Raw genomic sequence first — 25,671 nt, 5'->3', positions numbered from 1 at the left:
ATGGTCCCATGATGATGATCTGGGCACTTGGCAGTCGGCCTGCAGTGATAACGTCACAGCACCCTGCAATCACATAGTCACTAACTATGACTTTTATTGCCAGTTTTCATTGCCGTGGTGCAATGGGTAGAATGCAGTATTGCAGGCCAACTCTGCCAACTGCCAGCAGTTTGATCCTGACCAGCTCATAGTTGACTCAGCCTTCCAAGGTCAGTAAAATGAGGACCCAGATTGTTGGGGGCAATATACTGATTCTGTAAACCACTTAGGCCTGTAAAGCACAATGAAGTGGTATATAAGTCTAAGTGCTATTGCTATTTCAACAAGCAAAGTCAATGGTGAAGTGAACAGGCAGTCGCCAATGTCAGTCTTTATATGACTGCAGGACACTGACCGTATATGTTTCACCTAACAATGGCAGGTGGGAATTCATAAATTGGTGTAAACATGTGATGTTGCTCCTAGGAATGGAGTTGGTGATCCCAGTTCCCACTGTTAAGCAAGGACTTCCTGTATATAATTGTCCTCTAGAACTGTGTGATTTTGGAAAATGGCTTAAGATACATGCGACTTAAGATGCTCTTTCTTTGATAGCTTAACTGCAAACTGAGCAAACTTTACTATATGACCACATTTTACTGTCCCTGATGGATCTGAAATGTTTGGAACCTGTGTGCAAAACTTACTGCAGCTTGTTGGGAAGTGACTTGATTTGTTGCGTATTATTTCAAAGGTTGATGGATTAACATTTTAGGTGTATTGATTTTTTTCTTAAAAAATAATCCTATTTTAGCCTTTTATATCTCTCCAAAGCAATATCCTATTGAAAATAGAAAAATGGGTAGCCCTTTGTGTGTCTGGAAACGTATTTCTGTGTAGTGAGAAACACAGGTTATTAGATTATGCAGATACAAATAAGTCAAGAGACACTGCTCCGCCTTTTTGGTGCATGTAGATCCACGAGTTCGAAAGGCAAATCTATATACCAGCCTCCCATTGTTACTCCCAGCCATTTAATCCCATGGATATGCTTTCTAGATATTTAGTCCTCTCCTCCCCAAATTATTTTGGCTGGGAGCCTAGAGAAGAAAGGACTCAGTTATCAAGGGTATATGACAACCATGTTGTACCTAAGTACAGAAGTAATTCTTCTCCAGTTAAGGGTGTGAATGTGTATCCTTTGCGGAAATTTTTTGCACTATTTGGCAAGAGTCACAGCAAAAAGATATTGCATAGATTAATGACATAGATTTGAACAAAATAATAGAATACAGAAAGTGGAATTGGCAAGTGGCACAACAACATTCTTAATGAGACTTTTCTGTTGAAAAGAGATAAGAGTCATGTTTCTGCTAATTGCCTAAATTAGCTTCAACAAGGCTCTAAAGCTGAGTAATTTCAGGATCTTTAGTGGAATGTGTTCCTTTCTATTATTCCAGGAAGTTGTTCTAATGGGCCCTTTCCCTTTGCCTTCAGAGTTAAAAATCACTAATACTTAAGTCTTTTTGTCTCTTTCAGACAAAACAGAAGTGGTGTAAGAAGAAACAAAAGGTTGATGAATCGCCCATTGGAAGGAAACTTTCAGATCATAAGCTAAACAGACCTGATGCTGACTGGCTTCAACTCAAGCCACTAGCAGGTATCTCATTTATGACCACTATCACTGCAGCTTTTATGCAAACTTCTTACTTATCTTACTACGTATCTTACTTCAGTTGCCAATATGGATTTAGCTGATTAGTTAACTCTTCTGCATTAATGAATAATATTTATATCTGCTGTCCTTTAATAAAGCAAAGGTAATCAACAAATGTTAACATACTCCCCAATCCATTCAAATTTAAATCTTTATATATTTTTATTATGTGTGTGTGTGTAATATATACATAATGTGTATGTATTATATAATACTATTAATTATTGGAGCAGATACTGCTTTGGAGAATATTTTTGGATGCTAACCAAGTAACATTTGGAAAATACTGATTTGACAAAATTCTTGATTAATTTTTCCCCAAACGTATGGATTTTCGCAATTCTAAAAACAATGGGGATTATTATGAACTGACTTATAAACTCTGGCTTCTCGTTCACATACAAATTAGGAAGGGGTGTTTTTGGGGTATATGTGATGCATCATCGTCAAATTATTGAATCCTAGTTAATAGTTAGCTAGAAGCCAAAATAGAAAACTATGCTTTTTGCAAACTGATTTAGGGTTAAAACAAGTGGTGTGGTGTGTTAATATATTTGCATGCAAGACCATTTTGATTGATGTCCCCTTATTTGTGGTCTTCTGAGATTAGGATTTGTTTAGGAATTTGAACTATAGTTTCACCTTGTTCCCCAAGGTTCCTAACCCACCACTTTGGTAATGTCAGAATGTGCTCTATTAGGAATAGAGTTGGGTCTGTTTATACATACAAGTCTCTGTATGTAGCTCCATAGCCATATAAAAGTTAACAGTAATACAACCATGGAAGACTTAAGAATTATTTTAGCATTGTCTATCCAGGATGTCTATGGCTGTCCAAGTTCTGGGTGTATTTTTTCCCTCTACCCCGCTTTCAGATATAAACCACTGAATTTGGGATAGTTCCTTGAAAAGGAACCCAAAAGGAACTCTGTATGCCTAGTTTAATAAAAAGAAGGACTAGGGGAGACATGATAGCTGTGTTCCAATATCTCAGGGGTTGCCACAAAGAAGAGGGAGTCAAGCTATTCTCCAAAGCACCTGAGGGTAGAACAAGAAGCAATGGGTGGAAACTAATCAAGGAGAGAAGCAACTTAGAACTAAGGAGAAATTTCCTGACAGTTAGAACAATCAATAAGTGGAACAACTTGCCTGCAGAAGTTGTGAATGCTCCAACACTGGAAATTTTTAAGAAAATGTTGGATAGCCATTTGTCTGAAATGGTGTAGGGTTTCCTGCCTGGGCAGGGGGTTGGACTAGAAGACCTCCAAGGTCCCTTCCAACTCTGTTATTATTATTATAAGTATGTGCTCAATATCTTTCCCAAGCAAGTACCAGATAGTTCTCAGTAATGTGAGCATCCATCGTTAGAACGCCAATTACAAAAAAATAAAAGAAAGAAAACAACCGCCTCAACATATACAGCATCACACAGACATAGTAGGCTTTTGACCTGCTCTGCTGTATGGACAAAGGTTCTTATGTCATGTATTCTCATGTACACATCTTTATGTACATTCAAACACCTTAAATATATTTTAGCATGTTCTGCTTAATTTTCATTAAGTTTTCTGGTTCCATCTCTTCTATTTCACATAAAAACACCTCTATTCCCCCTCTCCTAACCCACATTTATTGTCAATACTAGACCAGCATTGCCAAACCTTGGTGGCTTGGCGGCCCAGATGAGGAGGGAGAGGGAACAGGGCTGCATGAGTGGCAGGCATGTGTGTGCACAGACCTGCTGCTTGTGTGGGTAGAGCTGCGCACGTGTGTGCTAGCCCACCTCTTGCACTGCCCAGTTCCAAATAGGCCACAACCCAATAGTGGGTCACAGCCTGAGGATTGAGGATTCCTGTACTAGATGATAGCTGGAGTGAGTAATGTAAAGTGTTTGTAACTGTGGGTTAAACAATATTCTATGTTCTAATCAAGATTGGCAATGTGACTTTCAAATATAAGGCTGTGCTGCTCCCCAAAATATCTCCATTTAGCATTCCTGGGAATGGTTAATTTAGGAATTGATAGCATTGCTATCCTAATTAATACATCCTATTCCTCTCTTGCTAACTTATATATTTCTTGGGTTCATCCCCTTCAGGAGCAGACGATTCTGTATTGTCCGATGATCGACTTAATGAAACTGAATTAACAGATCTGGATGGCCAACTTGACTCTCTGCCAAAGGCCTTCCTGTCTGCTACCGAGGAGGAAAATCGGATGCTCCACTCCCATAATGACATTTCTCATAATGCCCAGAGCAACAATCTCTCAGATGCGGAATATGGGAGCCATCGTCGAGATGTTAAAATAATAGTGAGGAAGCACAACCATCTCTGGCCACATAAACATTCCCATCACTCTCATGGACACTGCCATTCAGGCACAGACTTAAAAGACACCGGAATAGCTAATATTGCCTGGATGGTAATAATGGGAGATGGGATCCACAATTTTAGTGACGGCTTGGCCATTGGTAAGCAAAGTAAAACATTTGGAGATGGGATGGGATAGTTTGAGGTGCTCTTTGCAACAAATAAACTTGAGGTGGGGGGAGGAAATGGGATAGTGTGTGACTGATTTAGAAAAAAAAAGACGAGAGTTTCGTCAGGGGAAGTAATGATGCTAAATAAGGCTATGTATCCTTTTCTCTAATTCAGGGGTCTCCAAACTTGGGAACCCTGCTGGCTGGGGAATTCTGGGAATTGAAGTCCACAAGTCTTAAAGTTCCCAGGTTTGGAGACCCCTGCTCTAATTGCTCCTGGCAGATTATGCAGCACCTCAGTAGCAAAAGGCCTGGTCTTCACTTTCCTCAGTCCTTTTCAAAAGTATCAAAGGCCTTCTTTCTTTGCAGCCACAAATTATTTGCTGGTTTATATGGGAAAGGGGAAGGAATGCAATTATGTTAAGAAATGCCACTTCCTCTTTGTGAGTCCTTGATTATAGATTCCTGGGTATATCTCTAGAAGTTTTCGCATGGTAGCTGCTTCACTCCAAAAGGGGCTCATATTTGCATTCTGGGAAGTTATCTTCCTGCTTGGGGAGTGGGAGCAGGGCAGTGTAATATGTAATCCCATTTGGGGGAAGGGGTAGGGCAGTGCAATACACCCAACTGAGATCTGCTGTTTGAGAAAGAAGGCAAATCTGACTCATGTATCAAATGTGGGGTTATCCAAAGCCTGAAGCAAAGTTTTTGAGGTTCAGTTTTCTTGAACTGAGTTGGGTCAGAAATAATTCTTTGGAGCCTTGTAGTTCCAAACAAATGTTTTTCCCTATTTTATACACACCTCTGGTATATGACTGGTACACCTCTGGTACAGGCAGGTTTCCTATTGATGATATTCAAGATCTACTATAAGAAGTAGTCCATTTTCAAATTCCAGAGGAACTCTTTTTTTCCCCCTAGCATATAGATCCATGAATTATTTCAATAATTTGAAGTGAAAACATGAGTATTTGAGCCATTACTTCGGTTGTTAACCTGACAATCTCTCAGCCAAAAATGCTATCTTTATCATCACTGATGTTTTGTTTAAAAATAGCCTTGTCAAGATAACCAATTAAAAACTTTATTTTGTTCGGTTCTCTACCCTCTCCTCTCCAGGAGCTGCTTTCAGTGCTGGCTTAACCGGAGGAATCAGCACATCCATAGCAGTGTTTTGCCATGAACTTCCTCATGAATTGGGTAAACAGCTATTGTGATGTCAGCTGTGCTTTTATTTTTTGGTCTGTGAATCAAAAATGCCTTATTAATGGGTGCAATTATTTATATAGCTCGTGAATTAATTTGGTTTTAGCCATAGAGCTAGTGCAGCTGCATTCTTAGGCTAGACCTTGCTCGTTTCAGATTCAGCTGAGGAACAATGAAAATAAAAATCATAATTCAGGTTGATACCAGTAGAAATGAAAACTGCCATAAGGTGCTGCACACTTATATACACCAAGGTATTTCAGAAAGCTGTGGAAAAGAAAAAAAAATACATAAGCGATCACAATAATAAAGCTGTTAAATCATCAGATGTCAACAGTTGTAGCTGCAAGGATCTCTGGAGGACCTTGTGGCCTTCTTCCCCACATTGGCACCTGCTGCCACCCACTTGAAGCCAAGCGGCATTGCTGGAGATAAAAGGAAGGCTGAACAGACTTTACTGGAGGGAGATCCCAGGTTTCTGTGGCCGATAGGCTTGGCAGATGCTTCCACAGGCTATGGGAGCTCTGATGAATATTTAGTTCTTATGTAGAAGTTGGTGGGCTGCTACATGTGCTGGGCTTGGGTGATAATCTGTCCAAATCTTGCGTTGTACAGATACGATATCCTGTCCACAGCCCATGCATATCTTTGTTCAGTTGAGATGTATTGTCGTCCTCTCTCATAGTATGAACTAAATTTCTAGTGTTTTAGCTTCAAAACGCCTTCCCTGCAGGGGAAGAAGTGGGGAGGGGGGCGGTTGCCCCCGTGTGCTTCACTGTCTCGGGACAATGCTGTGTTTCGTTGTCTAGCAGTTTTCATGCTTTCTTTTCTCCACTGTCCCAAATCTAGTCATAGTCACAGAGCGTTTTGTTCAGTTTTCTTCAGTTGCAGAATTTCAGGAAAGGTTCAGCTGATCGTGTTTCCAGCCTTAAAGGATGTCAGCTGCCTCTCTCCTTAGCCATCATCCCTGCTTTGATTTTCAGTTTCTCATTATTTCTGCAGTTAATCCAGCAGCAAACCAGGCTTTTACAATCATGGTTTTTTTAAGGGGCAAAGGCAGCTGAATTGCTACCCAGTCCTTTGTCCAATAATCATTCTTGCTTTGTTGGGACAAAAGCAGCCAGATTAACAGTACAGGAAGTCCTCCACTTATGACTGCAATTGAGCCCAAATTTTACGTTGTAAGTAAGACATTTGTTAAGTGAGTTTTGCCCCCTTTTATGATCTTTCTTCCTACAATTGTTAAATGAATCACTGCAGTTGTTAAGTTGGTAACCTGATTGTTAAATGAACCTGGCTTCCCCACTGACTTTGCTTGTCAGAAGGTCGCAAAAGGTGATCACATGACTCTGGGACACTGCAACCGTCATAAATATAAGCCAGTTGCCAAGCATCTTGACTTGATCGCATGACTATGGGGATGCTGCAGTGGTTATAAGTGTGAAAAATGGTCATAAGTCCTTTTTTTCAGTGCCGTTGTAACTTTGAACGGTCACTAAATGAACTGCTGTAAGTCGAGGACTGCCTGTAACAGATGGCAGGCACTCTGATATAGAGATATAAAGAAATAACACGGCTAGACTACTACTGTATGGTTAGACTTTTGGAGACAGCTTATAAAGGTTGCATGCTCCTCTCCCTTCTGCAGCATGAATCTTCCTTCTCATGCCTATTCCCCATAGACCAGGGGTCTCCAATCTTGGCAGCTTTGAGCCTGCCGGACTTCAACTCCCAGAATTCCACAGCCAGCTTTGCTGGCTAGGGAATTCTGGGAGTTGAAGTCCGCCAGGCTTAAAGTTGCCAAGGTTGGAGACCCCTGCCCTAGACAACAGAAGTTAACCATCAGAAGTTCTACTTAGCCAAGAAATGAATCAGAAAGCTATCACGTTACGTTTCTTGTCACATGGTTGTAACCGTCAGTACAAATATAGTCTTTCAAAATGAAAGGCTAATTCTTAAATAATTGTTCCTCAAACCATCGAACCCAGGGGTTGCTTGAACGTATATACTGTATATATTCAGGGATCTTTTGAGTAAGAAAAAGTCCCTGATTAGACTGGATAAGCCATTGCTGCACCCGTTATTGTACTATCGCTTTTGCTTTCCCACTAGGTGACTTTGCTGTCCTTCTGAAGGCGGGCATGACTGTGAAGCAGGCCATTGTTTACAACCTCCTCTCTGCGATGATGGCTTATGTGGGAATGCTAATAGGAACAGCTGTGGGACAATACGCAAATAATATCACTCTTTGGATCTTTGCAATCACTGCTGGCATGTTCCTCTACGTGGCCCTTGTGGACATGGTAAGATCTGCAATATGTACGTAGTGTGGTGTGCCTGGGGCCTTTGGGGTAGGGCAGTGTTTGGAGCCTTGCTGGTTTCCCAGGCTCTGCTAATACCAGAGGACCCAGGCCATATAGGAGGTCAACGAGGGTGTCAGCTGTGGAAGCCATACTAGGCCAGAAGCTTCCCTCCTACTTTCCCACCCATGGGAAAGTGGCAGCAGGGAAGCTTCGGAGTTTTTACTTAGGGAGGGGGTTTTCTGGAACGCTGACATTGGGAGTAGTAGAAAGAGCCAGAATGGGAATAGCTTGCCCACAAGAGGATGGATCAGGGATGACCTTGGATTCCTTGCACAGAAAAGCAGATATGATGAGTCGAAGAAAGATTTGATGGAATGACTCTTATAAATAGAAGATGGCAGTTGAAGGCTACCGAGGGGCTGAGGGAGATGAAACGCCGGAGAAGACGCCTAGAGAGCACTTGGAGGTCCAGTCGCTCCGAAGCTGATCGGACACTAGTTAGGACCTATTCTAGGACCTACCTAGTGGCAATGAGGGAAGCGAGGCGCTCCTACGCCTCCACCCTCATTGCGTCGGCAGATAACCGCCCGGCCGCCCTGTTTCGGGTGACCCGCTCTCTCCTACATCAGGAGGTGCGGGATGACCCTTTGCAGGGACGAGCCGAGGAGTTTAGTGGTTATCTATACGATAAAATCGCTCAGCTGAGGGACGGTCTGGACCGAATGTGGGATGATCCAAGCGAGGGAGAGGAGGCACGTCTTGTTGAACACGTTTGGGATGAGTTTGACCCTGTGGCTCCCGAGGACGTGGACAGGTTGTTGGGGAGGCTTCACGGCACGACATGTTTACTGGACCCGTGCCCTTCCTGGCTGGTACTGGCCACTCAGGCGGTGACACGAGGCTGGCTCCAGAGGATTATCAACGCTTCTTTGTTGGATGGGGTTTTCCCTGCCGCCTTGAAAGAGGCGGTGGTGAGACCCTCCTTAAGAAGCCCTCATTGGACCCAGCTATTTTGGGTAATTATCGTCCAGTCTCAACCTTCGCTTTGTTGCGAAGGTTGTAGAAAATGCCGTGGCGCGACAGCTGCCCCAACACCTGGATGAAGATGTCTATCTAGACCCGTTCCAGTCCGGTTTCCGACCGGATACAGCACGGAGACAGCTTTGGTCGCATTGGTGGATGATCTCTGGAGGGCCAGGGACGGGGATATTCCTCTGCCCTGGTCCTATTAGACCTCTCAGCGGCGTTCGATACCATCGATCATGGTATCCTGCTGCGCGGTTGGAGGATTGGGAGTGGGAGGCACCGTATATCGGTGGTTCTCCTCCTATCTCTCCGACCGTCGCAGACGGTGTTGACAGGGGGCAGAGGTGGGCCGCGAGGGGCCTCACTTGTGGGGTCCCACAGGGTCGATTCTCTCGCCCTGCTGTTCAACATCTACATGAAGCCGTTGGGTGAGATCATCAGTGGTTTCGGGTGAGATACCAGCAGTACGCTGACCATACTCAGCTGTACTTTTCCACCCCGGGCCACCCCAATGAAGTTGGTGAAGTGCTGTCCCCGTGTTTGGGGGCTGGACGGGTCTGCATGGGGAGAAACAGGCTCAAGCTTGATCCCTCCAAGGCGGAGTGGCTGTGGATGCCGGCACCCGATTCAGTCAGCTGCAGCTGCGGCTGGCTGTTGGAGGCAGTTACTGGCCCCAAAGGATAGGGTGCGCAACTTGGGTGTCCTCCTGGATGATCGGCTGTCGTTTGAAGACCATTTGACGGCCGTCTCCAGGAGGGCCTTCCACCAGGTTCGCCTGGTTCGCAGTTGCGCCTTCCTTGATCGGGATGCCTTATGCACAGTCACTCATGCGCTCGTTACCTCTCGCTTGGATTACTGTAATGCTCTCTACATGGGGCTCCCCTTGAAGTGCGCTCGGAGGCTTCAGTTAGTCCAGAATGCAGCTGCGCGGGTTATAGAGGGAGCTACGCGTAGCTCCCATGTAACACCGCTCCTGCGCAGACTGCACTGGCTGCCTGTGGCCTTCCGGGTGCACTTTAAGGTGTTGGTTATGACCTTTAAAGCGCTCCATGGCTTAGGACCTGGGTACTTACGGGACCGCCTGCTGTTACCACACGCCTCCCACCGACCCGTGCGCTCCCATAGAGGGACTTCTCAGGGTGCCGTCCGCCAAACAATGTCGGCTGGCGGCCCCCAGGGGAAGGGCCTTCTCTGTGGGGGCCCCCACACTCTGGAACGAGCTTCCCCCGGGTTTACGCCAAATACCTGACCTTCGGACATTTCGTCGCGAACTCAAGACTCATCTTTTTATTCGCGCGGGGCTGGCTTAAATTGGGTTTTTAAATGTTGAATTTATTAATTTTAAACGGGTTTTTAGTATGGTAAATCACTCTTGGATCTTTGCAATCACTGCTGGCATGTTCCTCTACGTGGCCCTTGTGGACATGGTAAGATCTGCAATATGTACGTAGTGTGGTGTGCCTGGGGCCTTTGGGGTAGGGCAGTGTTTGGAGCCTTGCTGGTTTCCCAGGCTCTGCTAATACCAGAGGACCCAGGCCATATAGGAGGTCAACGAGGGTGTCAGCTGTGGAAGCCGTACTAGGCCAGAAGCTTCCCTCCTACTTTCCCACCCATGGGAAAGTGGCAGCAGGGAAGCTTCGGAGTTTTTACTTAGGGAGGGGGTTTTCTGGAACGCTGACATTGGGAGTAGTAGAAAGAGCCAGAATGGGAATAGCTTGCCCACAAGAGGATGGATCAGGGATGACCTTGGATTCCTTGCACAGAAAAGCAGATATGATGAGTCGAAGAAAGATTTGATGGAATGACTCTTATAAATAGAAGATGGCAGTTGAAGGCTACCATTTGTCCAAAGGGAACAGTAGCAGTAACGAGGGAGGGAGGAGTAGCTGAACTATATGCTAAGAACAATAGCCTTATTTGCAAATAAACTTGAATAATGGTTATAGTTTGCTGACCGGAGTTCCTTTTGCTGGATGGGGTGGCAGTTTAATTAATTAATACAGAGCATCTGGGGTTGAAATAAGCCAGAGAAACTAATAAAAACAATCCTGTGGTTGTAATACTGGAATCCTTGATTATGCAGGAAAGTGAAAAAAAAGTTTGATTGGGTATATAGCTTGGGCTTCCAGAAATCAGATTTTAAGTCACAGCAGTGATGCACAGAATTCTGTGGGAGGAGTTGTTCATGGGAAAAGCAGCCTGACCCAGTGAAACTGTCTCAGCCCTCTATCAGTGCAGATACATCCTTTCAAAGCAGAAGTTTCGGAACTGAAGATGGAGAGTCCCTGATTAAAAAGGGTTATTCAGACCTTTCCTTCCTTTCAGCTTCCAGAGATGCTTCACGGGGATGGAGACAACGAAGAGCACGGTTACTGTCCGGTGGGTCAGTTCGTCCTCCAGAACTTGGGGCTTGTCCTAGGTTTCGCCATCATGCTCGTGATTGCCCTTTATGAAGACAAAATAGTGTTGGACATTCAGTTTTGAAAATTCCCAGTACTCAACTGTGATTGCAGTCATGCTACTGTAAGACTTTTTAGTCTGCCCTGCGGTACTGTATGCACATCAGTTCCCAGACAAAGCAGTGACACACACTGATTTATCAGTAACCGTATTTTGGTATCTGTTTAAACAGGCTCTGTTTCTTTCCAGTTCATGGGAAGGAAGAGATAAACAAAAGACGATTGATTTGGTCCAGTATTTTCTTTTTTTTTTCTTTTTTCTTTTTAAATCAGGTTGTGTTGGAAACAGGGCATGTAAACATGATGCATGAGATGCTGTTGCAAACATATCATTTCTATTTGGCTCTGGCAACGTGCAACAGAAATCACACACCCTGCTGACAAAGCCTTTTGTGTTATACTTGAGCAAATGGTGAAAGGCACCCCTATATATCCACAGAGCTCACGTGCCAAGCTAGGTCATTGTCCGGGCTCCTTGTCCCAGCCTGTAACACACACAGGCTCGCAACTGAAATTAGTTGGCAGTGCACAGCTAGAACCATTCTGGGAGGGAGGGGTTATCTTTTTAATGTTTTTTTTTTAAAAAACACGGCAAAAAAGGATAAATGGTTTCTAGCATGTTATTATTGGATTGCATTTGCTCCCAGCCCTGTTGCTTGCTCGGTCAGCTCTTTTGCACTGCGCTGAATGGTATGACCAAAGTAAAACCGGTGTTTTTCTGGTTCAGACACTGAATTGAACTTTCTTCCCCCTTTTCTTGGTCCTGGATTGAACTTTCCTCCCCCTTTTCTCGCTCCTTGCCAATCAGCTGTTTAATACAGGGTTTCAAGCATGTGTTCTTGTCTGCAGCCACTATTATGCAGCTCTGCAGTTACTGGCTCCTTTGCAAATTTTTGAGCCCCTTCGTTATTACGGTGGTATTGTACTCTTTTGAAGCCCAAGGAAAAGCAGGCTGCAGATCTCTAAATCAAGCCTGTGTACCTTGGGGAGGTGTGGAGTTGGAAAGCATTAGCTATTTCATGCTAATTTGTGGGAGATAGATTAGAAAAAGGCAGATAGCGACATATTGCTTGTGGATTCCCTCCAGTCCCCCAGGTGCAGTTGTGGAGCAGATAGCAGTGCTGTTTTTGAGCGGTTCATACGTTTACCAAGGGAGGTCCTGCCTCAAATTTCTTGGAGAGCAGCCCTTTTTCATGTTTGTTTGACATGATTCTTGAGAAAAGTTTTGAACGTATGAATTCAGTGCCATGCCATCTACATTTGGAGCATCTGCAGCTGCTTGACATTGGGAATTTTCTCTCCAAGGCCCCCTTTCGAAGATTGCTTTCATTGTTTTGAACTTTCTTTTATTCTGCTGGGCTTTCATCCCTGTCTTTGTTGCAGTTGGGTTTCTTCTGCAATGAAGCCAAGCAGGTGACTTCCTATCTCGGCGATGCTTCCTTTCCAGCAAAGGGACCTGCTGTCTCCTTGATGACTCCCCCCATTGGTGCATGAGTTCCTAGAAACCTATGCCAGGGAGGTGCGCTGCAGGGATTACATAGATCCAGCCTTCTATGATAGTCAAGCAGTTGTGCCAGTGTCATGGCACGTACAGATTTGGGGAAAAACCTTAACTCTGCAAGGATTATCTCCACCGTAGGGAGAATGTTTGTGCCAATCAAACACCTAGAGACAGACTGTAAGATGATGAGAGAAGCAGACTTCCAGTCCCAGGAAACAAGAACACAACAGGTTAAAGTAAACTTGGGAGTTCGTTTCTTCCAGCATTTTTCTTCATATATTTTTTTTTAAATATATGTAAGTAAGCTGAGCTGCAAAAAAAGGTTAGTGGGGTTTCAGTTTTAGCAGGGAGGGGCTACTTTCTTTGATTCCCATCAAGAGTTCTTAAATGGTACAAAAGCAGATATGCTTTCATTCCAATTTACTTTTTGATCATTCCACTGACTTTTCTCTTGACATTCCTGCATTTGTGCAAGTGTTGTCTACTTTAAAGGTATGTCAGATGATGGTGGCTTTTGTGGGCAGGGTTTTGAATATTAACAGTCAGCAGTGTTTTGATTAGCTGGTGACTCCAAGAGAACTGGTTCCTACTCCCTTACCAACTGCATACCCACTGGGATCTCAGAACAACTGTGAAGACAGTAAGGTTGGGTCTTCTTTGGTCTCACTCTCTTTGCTAGAGAGAGTAGCTCAACTCCAGCTAAAAATGCTTGGGTGCAAGCTAGAGGAGATGCTGCTGAATTCCCCTTAGATACCCAGTGGGATTTCCTTCTCCTAAGATTTAAGCCTTTGGACTTTTGATTTATTAGTGTCTGCCAGACTGCTGGAGGGAGATTTTTTTAAATTATTTTTATTTTTGACAAAAAAAAAGTCAGGCATACAAGATTTTCAAAGTCTATTTTTGTAATTATGAATAAAGCTTTCTCTACTTCAGGTAGTACTTTTTCCTTTTGCGTTCTGCTGGCATGTTCTATAATGTAAGGTCAATCTGGGGAAAATAATTAGACCTAAGTAATATTTTTTTTCTCTACATAACACCAGCCCTGTGGTAGAATGTTAGGATTTTAGTGAGCCTTTGGGAGACGATCCTCCCTCATTCACTTGTGTGCCTGTTACACTTTGTGAAGAGCCGTAGAGCAGCCCTAGCTTCTCCTATTTTCCTTGGGTGCTGAATTCCCCCAATTTTTTGAAATACAATTAAGTGATCACATTTGGGACAATTGGGATTCCACTACATTTCTACGTGGATTCATCATTCCCTTCCACTTGGAGTCCAGTCTCATTTAAATGTGTACTTGTTAGAGGGCATAAATGTTACTTGTATATTAAAATGCTGTCACTGTGTGACATCCCATATTGATCACACTGCACTGAATCAGCTGTGATATGATGATTGCTTAGAAAACGCTGTAGCATCCTAGGATGCAGTGTGACTTCTTTCCTTACGGTTGAAACAATGTGATTATGGTCCTAAAATATATTTGAGGTACAGCTTTTGGAAGGGGGTGGGATGTTGTTTTGATTTGTTACAACAAAATCCATTTTTAAAATATATATAAATATAAATATATATATATATATAAAGCTGGAAATGATGAAATGCTGTTTTTTGTCCATTGTCAACAGTGTTGTGTTTATGTCTGTTCCTTATTCACAAGGAACATAAGAAAATAAAATTATTGAATAAACAATTATGCAGACTTGCTTTTTACCCCCAAGAACTTTTTATTATTATTTCATTCAACTTATTCTAATTTTTTTTACAACTTAAAGATGCAAATAAAGTGTATTTAAAAATTTTGAAACATTTGAATTTCTTTAGGGGAAAAAAAGGTACAAAAAAGATACTGAATGTGGCAGGCTGGGCCATTAGCCTCTCTTTTCCTGGCAGCATGCCTTAGGTTAGGAGTTGAGCTGGCATAACAGGGCCACCCCTCGTCCAATCCAGTGTTCCTCTGGTTTGTCTGAAGGCAGAATCATTGCAATCACAAAATTGGTAGAGTGGCCCGTAGTGGACAAAGTTCCTCGTCTTTCGCTTGTCTTGTACACCGGAGCCAAATAACTGGGTCTGTTGGGAATGTCTGACCTTCGGCAAGGCTTAAGCCACATCTGTAGCAAGTAGAAGGAGACAATTAATATGCCAGGAGAGTACAAGGTACTGCCCTTTACCTGGGTGAGGACGGATTATCTTTCAGAATCTCTGAACAAAATCAAGCCAATCAGCATAGTGGCACAATCAAATGCAATTATAGCACAATTTAAGAAGTGGGATATACAGTCACATATGATACTTGAGTTGCTTACACATAGGTAATGTGCATGTTTGAATCCCCTTCATGGAACTATCAGTCCATGTTTGCTTCAACCCAAGTCAATGGATACAGGTAGTCCTCAATTTATAGCAGTTCATTTAGTGACCATTCAAAAGGATTGGGGGGAAAAGGGACTTATGACCTTTGCAGCATCCCCATGGTCACTTGATTTCCATTTGAATGCTCATCAACTGACTCACATTTATGATAGTTGCAGTGTCCTGGAGTCATGTGATCCCGTTTTACAACCTTCTGACAAGCAAAGTTAATGGGGAAACCAGATTCACTTAAAAACCATGTTACTAATTTTAGAACTGTAGTGATTCACTTAGCACGTGGTGAGCAAAGTCGTAAAATGGAGCAAACTCACTTAACAAATATCTCAACATACATTTTAGGCTCAATTGAGGACTACCTAATTACTAGAAAAAATTATGGTCATAAATTGAGGACAACCAGATAACTAGAAAAAAACCATATTTAGCAGAAAGATACTAACCACTGGCATATTATCATAAAGGATTTTGGGGTAAGATTCCCCTAATTTCTTCGTCTTCCTATTCCAACGAGCTCCATCCAAGAATAATCCATGAACATAGACTCCTGTTTTTTATTTGAAAAAGGAAAGGATATGTTGATATAAAACGATTCGTGGAATTTTGTTTTGTAACTGAACTTTACATTGGATTATGAGTTTTTGATCATTCCCATTAGGGAAGCCCATACCTAGAAATGGATTCTGTACGACTTGCAAAGACAAATCTCAGACAATAATTATTTCTGCATACAGAAATAAACTGAAGATAGGTTGCAGCTTTGCCCTTGCTTAGTTTCAACACCTATTGAAAAAAAGTATAACTTATGTGCGGTTTCCTATTCAGAAGCAGGTTTTCTGTATCAAACACGTGACCATAACAAACAATTAGGCCACAACCTACCCTCTTAATTTTTGTGATAATCTCATGGAATTTACTATGACCAATTTCCCCGACATGAAAACTAGTAATGGAACATAAAATATGCAGATCAAGTGGACAAAGGGTAGGAGGGATATGATAACGCACGTCTCTGTTTAGTATATGGACTTTCATATAGCCTCAGCCTAACTTCATAATGATTTTAAGAAGCTTAGATTCCATTTCCTCAATTTTCCACCCTGAGTGTCTTCGAGATGAAGGGTAGAGTACAAAAGTGCTAATTAAATAAAGTTCTCCCAATTATAGAACTATCAATCTGATTGTAGATTCACCATCTTCGGGGCCATGTTTGTATTCCTTGTCTTCCAGAACTTCATAATCAAACCCTAGGAGATCAATTGGGATGGTGTATTTCCGGGCAAAATTCTGTTGGGCACCAGTTAAGAAGGCTTGTGTGAAGAAAAATCCAGAAAGCCAGAACATAGGAGGAGTGCCAGTTTCAAACCATGTCTGCAATGACAGGATGAGGAGAGAAATTAGTTTAAGATTAACAAATGAATTCACTAGGTTGTATCAAGATGTATTGATGGAATCCAACTTGCTCACTGGATTCCCCCTCCCACAGCACTTTTTAGAAATGGGCAAGCCTTACTAAATGTGCCATGAGTGGCAATGGAAAATCAGATTTTTGCAAGTTTTGTGGGGAGATTGCCTCATGTTTGTGCAAGGCTCTTTTAGGATGACTTTGGACCCCATGGTGTGCCAGATCCTGGGTTCTGTCAACCCCAACTAATGTGACCAGGGATTGTGACTACCAGATAATATTAGAATGCCACATTTCCTACCTCAACTCTAGAAGATGGTAGCACAAGAACAGCCTAAGCAGCTAAAGGTGATTGTTGTGCAATGTTCTATAACCCCCTTCAGAATGTCTCGAGAGAGTTATATTTCCTGTGCTCCTTTTTGTCAAGGATGGCAAACCATGTTTCTCCTCTGTCTATGAATTCAGTCTAAAATCTTATGTTAATCAGCAGCAGGAAAAATCTCACCAAATTGTTACCAAAGCTTCATAGCAAGATGGGTCTCCAGCACTTAAAGTTTATGTACTTTGGTTTGAGGTGACTTCTGAAGTGCAGGCATTCAGTAATGGGAAAAGTGCTGAGCGACACAACTTGAATAGACAGCCATTGTACTAGGTTATATAACATGCCCTAATACTCAAATCATTGTAAACAGCATGTGCCCAGAATCTGAAATAGTGCTTTGGGTATGAATTATACCTACTTCATGTGATAGGCGTCTATAAGAGTATTTAAAGCTATATGCGTATACAGAGAAATGGTGCGGCTTTTCCTATTAAACCTGCTAGGTCAGATGATGAACTGTAGTTCTACATATCTAAAGCACCCAGATCAAGAAAGGTTTCAATTCCTAGAATCAAAACGTTAAGTAAAATGCTCACCTGTAGGAATTTCAGTCTGGCAAGAAAATCATTTACATAGCTGCCAAGAGGTTTGAGGCTTGGATAAGACTTACTCATCCACATGCCTGGAATTTTTCCTTTCAAAATACTATTTACTACTTCTTCCAGATCTGCAGACATCACCACTAAACCCTGTTTGAGATATAGAAGAAGAAAAGTGAATTTGTCCTTCTCCATATCATATAGCTTTACCAAATATTGCTTCTGGGGAGTAGCTGAGCTTAGTAATTTAGTACCTATGCAGTGGTCACTCAAAATCTGTCATGTTACTGTATAAACTTGTACTCTTGAGTTAAGCTGATATGTGATTGCAACACATACAGTGAGCTCAGTTTACACGCCTGTGTTTATTGTTAGGCTTGATACCACTTCATATTTCTGTTACACAGTTTAGTTGTGGAATGACAGCTATACAATGAGCAAAAGTTCTGATGAAACAGGTGCAACAACTTTGAAAATTAACTACTGTATTTCACCCTCTACCACTACTTGAGCTACACAGTATGTTGCCCAGTCGTTAGAGTTAGGCGGCATACAGGTTTAATCAAGTGTTGTTTATTGTCAATAGTTGTATTAGGTAAGTTCTATCACACAGATCATGAAAATGGGAATTTGTTAGTTGGTCCTTCCCAAACAGTCAGATGGCAGCCATGTAAGGATGTATTCTGTACTGTATTGGATTGTGTAATTGGATACACAACTACTCTACTGTACTTGTGTGTCAATCACACTTGGCCAATAAAGTATTGTATTCTGTTCCGTTCCATTCCATTCCAGAAGGGGAAAAGATTTAAAATGGAGAATCCATGTTAAGTGTTTAGCAGAGCAAAGAATTGAAAAGAGAACTTACTAGTTCATTGCTCAGTTTCCGTCACTGACATTTAAACAACTTCTTGGGGGACAATCTTTCCAGCTGCCTAGCAGGCCACTAGCTTAGGTTGCCATCTCCAAAGTATTCCCATCATCCTATTCCTCGTCTCTACTGCTAGATTTCTAAAACAGCGGTGATGCATAATGCTGAGCATATTATTATAATTGAGAACTGCACCTCCCAAGTAGTGGTGAAGGCCAGAGCTCAGATTATTTCAACCCTTCAGACTAAAAGAACTATTGGGCAAATCCCCAAAGACTCCAGTGAAACTAATGGGAGTTGACAGCTACTCTTTCCAGTCTATTCAAACTAAATACGCTTTCTCGTCAGCTTATTTTACCTTGATTGCTTTCTGAATGTTGATGCAGGAGTCTCGTATAGTTTGCAACAGTTTGTTAAATCGGCCCATCTCTTGGACCAGCACAGTGTTCATGCTCTGTGTGTAGGTTGTTGGGTATCTCCTCATTGCTATTTCAATGTTGAAGTCAGAGGGAAGTTTACTTTGGATGTCACTTGCCACTTCGCGAACAATTTCATCAGAAGATTTAGCACCAGCACCTGTTGCACGAGACTGTTTACAAAATGGAGAGAAAGAGAGTGGTGAAATGCTGCAAAGCCTACCAGATATTTCAGCTCAGCAGGAAGAACTTTTACTGGGGACCTAAACTTGGGCAGAAAATGCCCTGTTGATGTCATTTAATTCAGATGCAAAAATTGTGTTTCTTGCATTAGAAAGTCTGGGCTTGGAGCCATTTTGTGCTTTTTTAATGCTCTGGGCATCTTGGACAACAGAAGATTTAATGTAAAATATCTCAAGGGCAGCAAAGTAGATGGCCTTTCTGATTATCCTCACTTGAAACAGCTTTCATATTAGAGTACTTGTCAGGGTTCCAAGTAGCACCCCCAACGAACGAAGACTCCGAGGCTAGAAATTCCTCAAAGTTCCATTTTATTAAAGATGTCATATTGGAACATCTGGGAAAACCCGAATCTGAAAGCTTCCCGATTTTCCCCACCCAAAAGAAAGTCCAAGTCCTTTCCCCTGCACCCACATGTCCATCACATGGTCCAATTGTTGCACCATCCCAACTGGAGATGCGTCCCAGTCACGCCATTCCAGGTGCAGGGCCGAATGTCCTTGACTCTCAGAGCTTTGAGAGCAGGCTGTTATGGCTAACTATCTCCACCGCTCTATGCAATCCTCCCTCCCAGTTTCCCACAGCACTAAGCGTGGCAGCCCTGAAGAGCCAAAGAAAAAGATGGCCTCCAAGGGTGACAGGACTATCGAAATCAGCAGAAGTGAAGTGTTAATCTGCTCCCAGCCCATTGCTTCCAATCTGACCAACTATGAAGTAGCCAGCTGAATGATCCTACTAAGTACGGCCCTAAGATGGTGAGGCTTTTAGGGTGCACATATATTTGTTTTCTTCGCTATAATCCATTGGTAAGCAATCTGGAGAGTTTTAAGAATACTCAAATCTGCATTTGCCACATACATTTCTAATTGCATTGAGATCCAGGCCTTCCTCACATATAGTCAGGAACAGATATGTGTCAAACTTGTGGCCCGCGAGGCCATCCCAGAGTCAGCATCCCCTGCTACTCCGGTCCCAGCCACGCCCATCCAGATGCCTGCAATAACCAGGCCATGCCCACCCCAGCTCCCACAAGGGCAAACAAACTCCTGATGCGGCCCACGACTGGAACGAGTTTGACACCCCTGGTCTAGATGGTGGACCTGTTCCTCTTGTTTCATAATCAAGCACCTGTGCAATGTCAAAACTTTCAATCAAACCTCTATAACTGTCTGGTTCGGTTCTGCAACCCAACAAGAAAGAGACAGACTTCAGAGGATAATTAGAACTGCAGAAAAAATAATTGCTACCAACCTGCCTTCCGTTGAGGACCTGTATACTGCACGAATCAAGAAGAGGGTCGTGAAAATATTTACAGATCCTTCACATCCTGGACATAAACTGTTTCAACTCCTACCCTCAAAACGACACTATAGAGCACTGCACACCGGAACAACTAGACACAAGAACAGTTTTTCCCCAAAGGCCATCACTCTGCTAAATAAATAATTCCCTCAACACTGTCAAACTATGTACTGAATCTGCACTACTATTAATCTTCTCATCATTCCCATCACCCATCTCCTTCCACTTATGACTGTATGACTGTAACTTTGTTGCTGGCAATCCTTATGATTTATATTGATATACTGATCATCAATTGTGTTGTAAATGTTGTACTTTGATGAATGTATTTTTTCTTTTATGTACACCGAGAGCATATGCATCAAGACAAATTCCTTGTGTGTCCAATCACACTTGGCCAATAAAAAATTCTATTCTATTCTATTCTATTCATTAGGCATCCTGTGTGGAAGGATACTGCATGGCTTGAAGACCTATGTGTGCCTTTCAAGTCCCTGTTGTTGTGACTTAGTTCTCAGTTTGCCCATATTTCCCTACGGAATGGAAATATTTTCATCCTTGGGGGAAAATAAAATTGCATGGTAGATCTCCCGAACCTTGTGTTATGATATGTTTGAGAAATAGAAGTAAAAATAGGAAAACATTAGAGGCTTGCAAGCCAGGATGACTTCCTAAAGTACTGCAGACATCTTCGTACATACTCATTATTGCTGGTGAAATTCCCAGAAGAAAGCCGATACTATATTTTGGAATTTACTGGAGATACTTAAAAGCTTTACAGTGCTCAGGCAATTCAGCATTCCTTTTGAACTGTCTGCAATTTATCTTTCTGCATGCAATTTGGAAACTGCTCTTGTAAAAACCTAATTGTAATATTTTCACCGTCTAATATGCCAGACAATTCACAAACATTACAGGCCCACAACAGGGAAGAAAAAGCTGATTTTCTGCATTTCAAACACTATCCCCTAAAGTGCATGAAACCATTGATTGTAATGGTGGTAGCTAGGTTCTTAGTTTTTGAACTGAAAAGGGACACACCTGTGTGAGAAGAATATTATCAAACAGCAACTGCGTTTCAGCTTGATCCTTGGTGATATCAGCATTGGAGTTCATTCCAAAGATCTCTGGGGCAGGATTCAGAGGAAGAGTCTTAGTGTATTCAATGTAACTTTGATACTGAAAATGATTAAGAACAGTGATTTATTAATAAATTGATCCTGAATTATATGGAGCTATAGGTCTGCCTCTCTCTGCCTCTCTCTGCCTGCCTCTCTCTCTCTTTCCCTCTCTCTCTATCCATCTCTCCCTCTCTTCCTCTCTCCTTCCCTCTCTTCTCCCTCCCTCTCTCTCTCCCCCTCTCCCTCTTTCTCCCTCTCTCCTCCCTCCCTTTCTCTCTCTCTCCCCTCCTCTCTCTCACACACAGAATTGTTGTAGGGAAAATAGAGGAGGAAGGAATATTAGCAATGTTGACTGCCTTGAATTGTTTATTAAAAAATAAGGTGGCATAAAATATCTTTTTAAAAATCTAATCAAATTAATGGATTTCCAGCCTGATTTCATTGACCATAAATCTCTTTGCTATGAAAAGAGATTACAGATTCACTGAAGACTTGACTCCTCAGAAGCTCCTGATAATATTGAAGGTTAAAATAAAAAAGTAAAGGAATCCTTGCGAATTTTACTTTGCTAGTCGTCGTTGACTATCACCTCAGTTTCAAGGCCGTAGAGCCACTGCTCTCTAAAGACATTTCCACTGTCATGTGGCCAGCATAACGTCACAGAGCCACAGTTACCTTCCTGCCAATGTCGTACCTATTTATCTATGTGTTTTTGCATGCTTTCAAACTGCTAGGGTGGCAGGAGCTGGGGCGAGGATGGGAGCTCAACCCATCGCGTGGCACTCAGGTCTTGAACCTGGGCTGCCATGTGATGGGGTGGCAGCCCAGGTTCTTAATAGGACAAGCCCAACATATTAATGGCTGAGCCACCACACTGCCCTCCCCATAAGCAAGTGAAGCTTTTATTTCAATTAGGCAAATGTGTCTCTTAAGGCACATTTGATGCACTCTAGACCAAGATACATTACATACATACACCCCTTGGTATCACAGTCAGGAACCAGGTCACAAAAGGCAAGTGGAGCAGTGAAGATGAAGTGTGACACAGATCCAGCATTCCTCCTGTAATGCTATGCTTTCATGAAGCTGAATGATGGGAGACTAGAATTTATTGTCATTTTAATGTAGAGATATGGGTCAACCTGAATGGCTTTAAAAAGGGATTACATCAATTTGTGGAGAAGCCTCTCATGAGTTGGAGTTCTGATGGCTATAGATTCCTTCCACTGGAGGCAATTTTGTTTTTAATACTAGAGAGACCTGAGCAGGAACAGAAAGAGATTCTTTTTATAGCTCTTTTTTTTTTACAGTTGCCTCTTTGCCTGAACCACCACTGCTTTTCTAGTAAGAGGGAATTTGACAACCTCTGATGGATGAGAGTTAGATCTTCTCTGTGAAGTGACACACAACATTCAACTGCTGCTCAGTATCACTTGACATCTTATGAAGCCCAATGGGAATTTTGAATCTTGGTCATACTGAAGAATGCAGGGATATTACAGAGGTTTTTAAAGTACAGGTTGATGGCTACACCAGAGCAATCTCGTTTGACCCCAGAGAATGACCCCCCCAAAAAAATGCAGCCTTTGTAGATGCTGATCTTTTAGCATTAGCCTCTCGCCTGGATTCCCTTCCATTCGATGGGATTTGGTCAGAAAAACTTCCTGTTGTATGTTTGGGTGCTTACTTCTCCTTCAGGAGGAGCATAGTAAATGCCACTGGTATCAAATTTATAATTGGGGTCCATCACAATAATCGGATTATAGAACTTGTTTAGAATGCTGCGCAATGTACGCCGATCCCAGTCATCAGTAACTCTGCCTCCGTAATTACATTCACCCGTCATGTAGCGGATAGCATCAAATGGCAACTCCTGGGAGGGGAAAAAAACCAAGGGTTTCTGTGACATACTGTCCACTCACTATGTTTTCAAATCAAATCTTTATTATAGTCAAAGACAAGCATAAGAAGAGTGGGGCAGAGCCCATTAAAAAGCATATGAAAATACATCAGGTTCTAAATTATTATTATTATTATCATCATCATACATACATACAAACATATGTATGTATGTATACATACACACCGTATATACCGTATTTTTCGGGCTATAAGACACACTTTTTGTCTCCCAAAAGGGGGTAAAAATGTCTGTGCGTCTTATAGACCAAATATGGCCAAAGCCCCGCCTACCCACCAGCCATTTTTTGGCTTCTGCACACCTCATTTTTCAGAAAAAAATGGGCTGCGAAAAGCCTCTAAAACAGGCCAAAGAAGCCTCAAAAACAGGCTGAAAAAAGGGCTGAAAATGGTGCATGTGGAGGCCCAAGTTTTTGTTGTTGTTTTCCTCTTCTAAATTTAGGTGCGTCTTATAGTCCGAAAAATGTGGTGTGGGTGTGTGTGTGTTTGTGTATCTAAAGGAATCTAAAATAAGAGACAGGAGCATTAGATGGGGAGAAGTGTTTTGGAAATAGGATTTAGTAATGTTGAGAAAAGACAGTTTGTGAACTCCATCTGCTGAAAATATATATACTTTTAACGAAATTATATTGGTCTTTAGCATCCCTTTCCAACCCCTACATTAAAAATACATGCCCTGTGGGTTCCCAAAGATCCTGAAAATAAATCATGACCCCTGCCAACAGCATCAGAGAAAAATCCCCCCCACATTTTTCCAGTGAAGAAAGTTTATTTATGTAATTATTTTTGAATGAACAAACAAACAAGCGGTTCCTGCATACAGCTCTTTCAGCAACAGAGAGAACAAAACTGACATTGTTTTGGAATCCTTCAGTACCTCATACTGATTTATGAACATATTCAACTGCTGCACGCTGATCCGCAGGTCGGTTTCATTAAACTCGTAGGGAATGTTCCAACCCAACGGCCCAAATTTTCGTCTCTCTTGGACCAGGGCATGAAAGAAGCAGAGGCCGTACAGGAGCTTCTTGAATTCAGCCTTTGGAAAGGGAGAAAAAGGAAAGGCTTATCTACGCCCTTCTTCTGTCTAGTGATTCTCAGTTGTGCTACTGTGGTTGATTCAGTGATTATTTCCTTTCTTATTAAGCTACCTGCTTCCCCCAAGGACTTCATTTCAATTGCTATCAACCTTCTTTCTAGATCCGTTTTCTAGCGCTGAGACAATTTGGAACTGCTGAACTTCAACTGGAGAGCTACATCATGTACTCCAAGGCAATCTTTGAAACTCAAGCTAAACACACCCATATTTCTAACCTAAAGGTGCCCACAGCTCCTTCTCCACAGCCCTGTAACACCCTCTGAACACACCTGCTGAAAACTGGGAGCATGGAACAAGCCCTAATATAAGCTAAACCTGCCCTAGAAAATATTAAGTTTAAGACATCTAAATAGATAAATAGGTAGTGGAGTGGTTAGAATGCAGTACTGCAGGCTACTTCTGCTGACTGCTGACTGCCAGCAGTTTGGCAGTTCGATTCTGACCGGCTCAAGGTTGACTCAGCCTTTCATTCTTCTGAGGTTGGTAAAAGAGGACCCAGATTGTTGAGGGCAATATGCTGACTCTGTAAACCGCTTAGAGAGGGCTGTAAAAGCACTGTGAAGTGGCACATAAATCCTAGTGCTATTGCTATTGCTAATTAAAACTTTGATCCTTTAGCGGCAAATTCAGGAGAAACTAAAAAAGAAAAAAATGTCTCCTGTATTTATTTAACTATTTGTATTATCAATCCAAAGACTACGCATGACCCCAGACATTGTCCATGGTTGTCTTATATGGACAGTTGGAAAGGGAGGAATAGCAAGTGATACCCTTTGGTTCATTGTGCCGCTGTTACTCCCCTTGTGGCAAGTCAGGGATCCTGCCCCACCTGACCTTTGTTTTAAGAAAGCTTGATTTAATTCAAATAACTGGGAATCCCATCATTATGATGATTTTTGTGTGGGCATAAGTTGAGACAAAAGTCAATCATGTTGTGGTCGCTGTTGGAGAATGGTTCTTTTATTTGTAGTCCATAAATTGAGTTTAAACTGTTGCAGAAGATGAGATCAAGGCAGTTGTTGAGTCTAGTGTTGTTAGTTACTAGTTGATCAAGTCCCAGATTAGTTACAGTATTGTATAGGGTTGCATGTATAGGTTCAGTTGTACCTTCATTTAGGGTCCAATTAATAAGTGGTAAGTTAAGGTCACCAAGAAAGATTATAGGATGTGGACAGGAAGCTGCCCATGTCAGTAGTGAAGTTAACTTGCTCGCACATTCGATCTCGTAATCTGGGGCTCTGTAATATAGTAAGACTCGAAATGTGGTATTTAAGGACAGGTCGCAGACGATGGTCTCAGGAAGAGCAAGCTCCTGTGTAATTTAAATATTTTTTAG

The 25,671-nt window shown here is 42.3% G+C and overlaps 2 protein-coding genes across 4 annotated transcripts in view; one reads left to right on the top strand and one right to left on the bottom strand.

The window, feature by feature from the left end:
- SLC39A10 (solute carrier family 39 member 10) overlaps positions 1–14,372 on the top strand; it is a 54,987-nt gene extending 40,615 nt beyond the window's left edge. For all 3 annotated transcript variants that reach the window (XM_058188349.1, XM_058188338.1, XM_058188344.1), the window contains exons 6-10: positions 1,519–1,639; positions 3,795–4,169; positions 5,298–5,378; positions 7,497–7,687; positions 11,039–14,372. In XM_058188349.1, the coding sequence (XP_058044332.1) occupies positions 1,519–1,639; positions 3,795–4,169; positions 5,298–5,378; positions 7,497–7,687; positions 11,039–11,197 (927 nt within the window). In that variant the 3' untranslated portion in view covers positions 11,198–14,372. The remainder of the gene's footprint in view (positions 1–1,518; positions 1,640–3,794; positions 4,170–5,297; positions 5,379–7,496; positions 7,688–11,038) is intronic.
- A 177-nt stretch (positions 14,373–14,549) lies between these two features.
- The window catches only part of DNAH7 (dynein axonemal heavy chain 7), a 189,113-nt gene continuing 177,991 nt past the window's right edge, over positions 14,550–25,671 (bottom strand). Inside the window, exons 57-64 of the mRNA XM_058188377.1 lie at positions 24,114–24,275; positions 23,004–23,189; positions 21,237–21,374; positions 18,596–18,826; positions 17,364–17,516; positions 16,234–16,411; positions 15,484–15,587; positions 14,550–14,781 (exon numbers count right to left, since the gene is read on the bottom strand). Coding sequence (XP_058044360.1) covers positions 14,575–14,781; positions 15,484–15,587; positions 16,234–16,411; positions 17,364–17,516; positions 18,596–18,826; positions 21,237–21,374; positions 23,004–23,189; positions 24,114–24,275 — 1,359 coding nt within the window. The 3' untranslated portion in view covers positions 14,550–14,574. The remainder of the gene's footprint in view (positions 14,782–15,483; positions 15,588–16,233; positions 16,412–17,363; positions 17,517–18,595; positions 18,827–21,236; positions 21,375–23,003; positions 23,190–24,113; positions 24,276–25,671) is intronic.

The sequence above is a fragment of the Ahaetulla prasina genome, chromosome 1, assembly GCF_028640845.1.
Source record: "Ahaetulla prasina isolate Xishuangbanna chromosome 1, ASM2864084v1, whole genome shotgun sequence".
Taxonomy (NCBI): domain Eukaryota; kingdom Metazoa; phylum Chordata; class Lepidosauria; order Squamata; family Colubridae; genus Ahaetulla; species Ahaetulla prasina.
The sequence above is the reverse complement of the archived record's forward strand: the minus strand, read 5'-3'. Positions and strand labels throughout refer to the sequence as shown.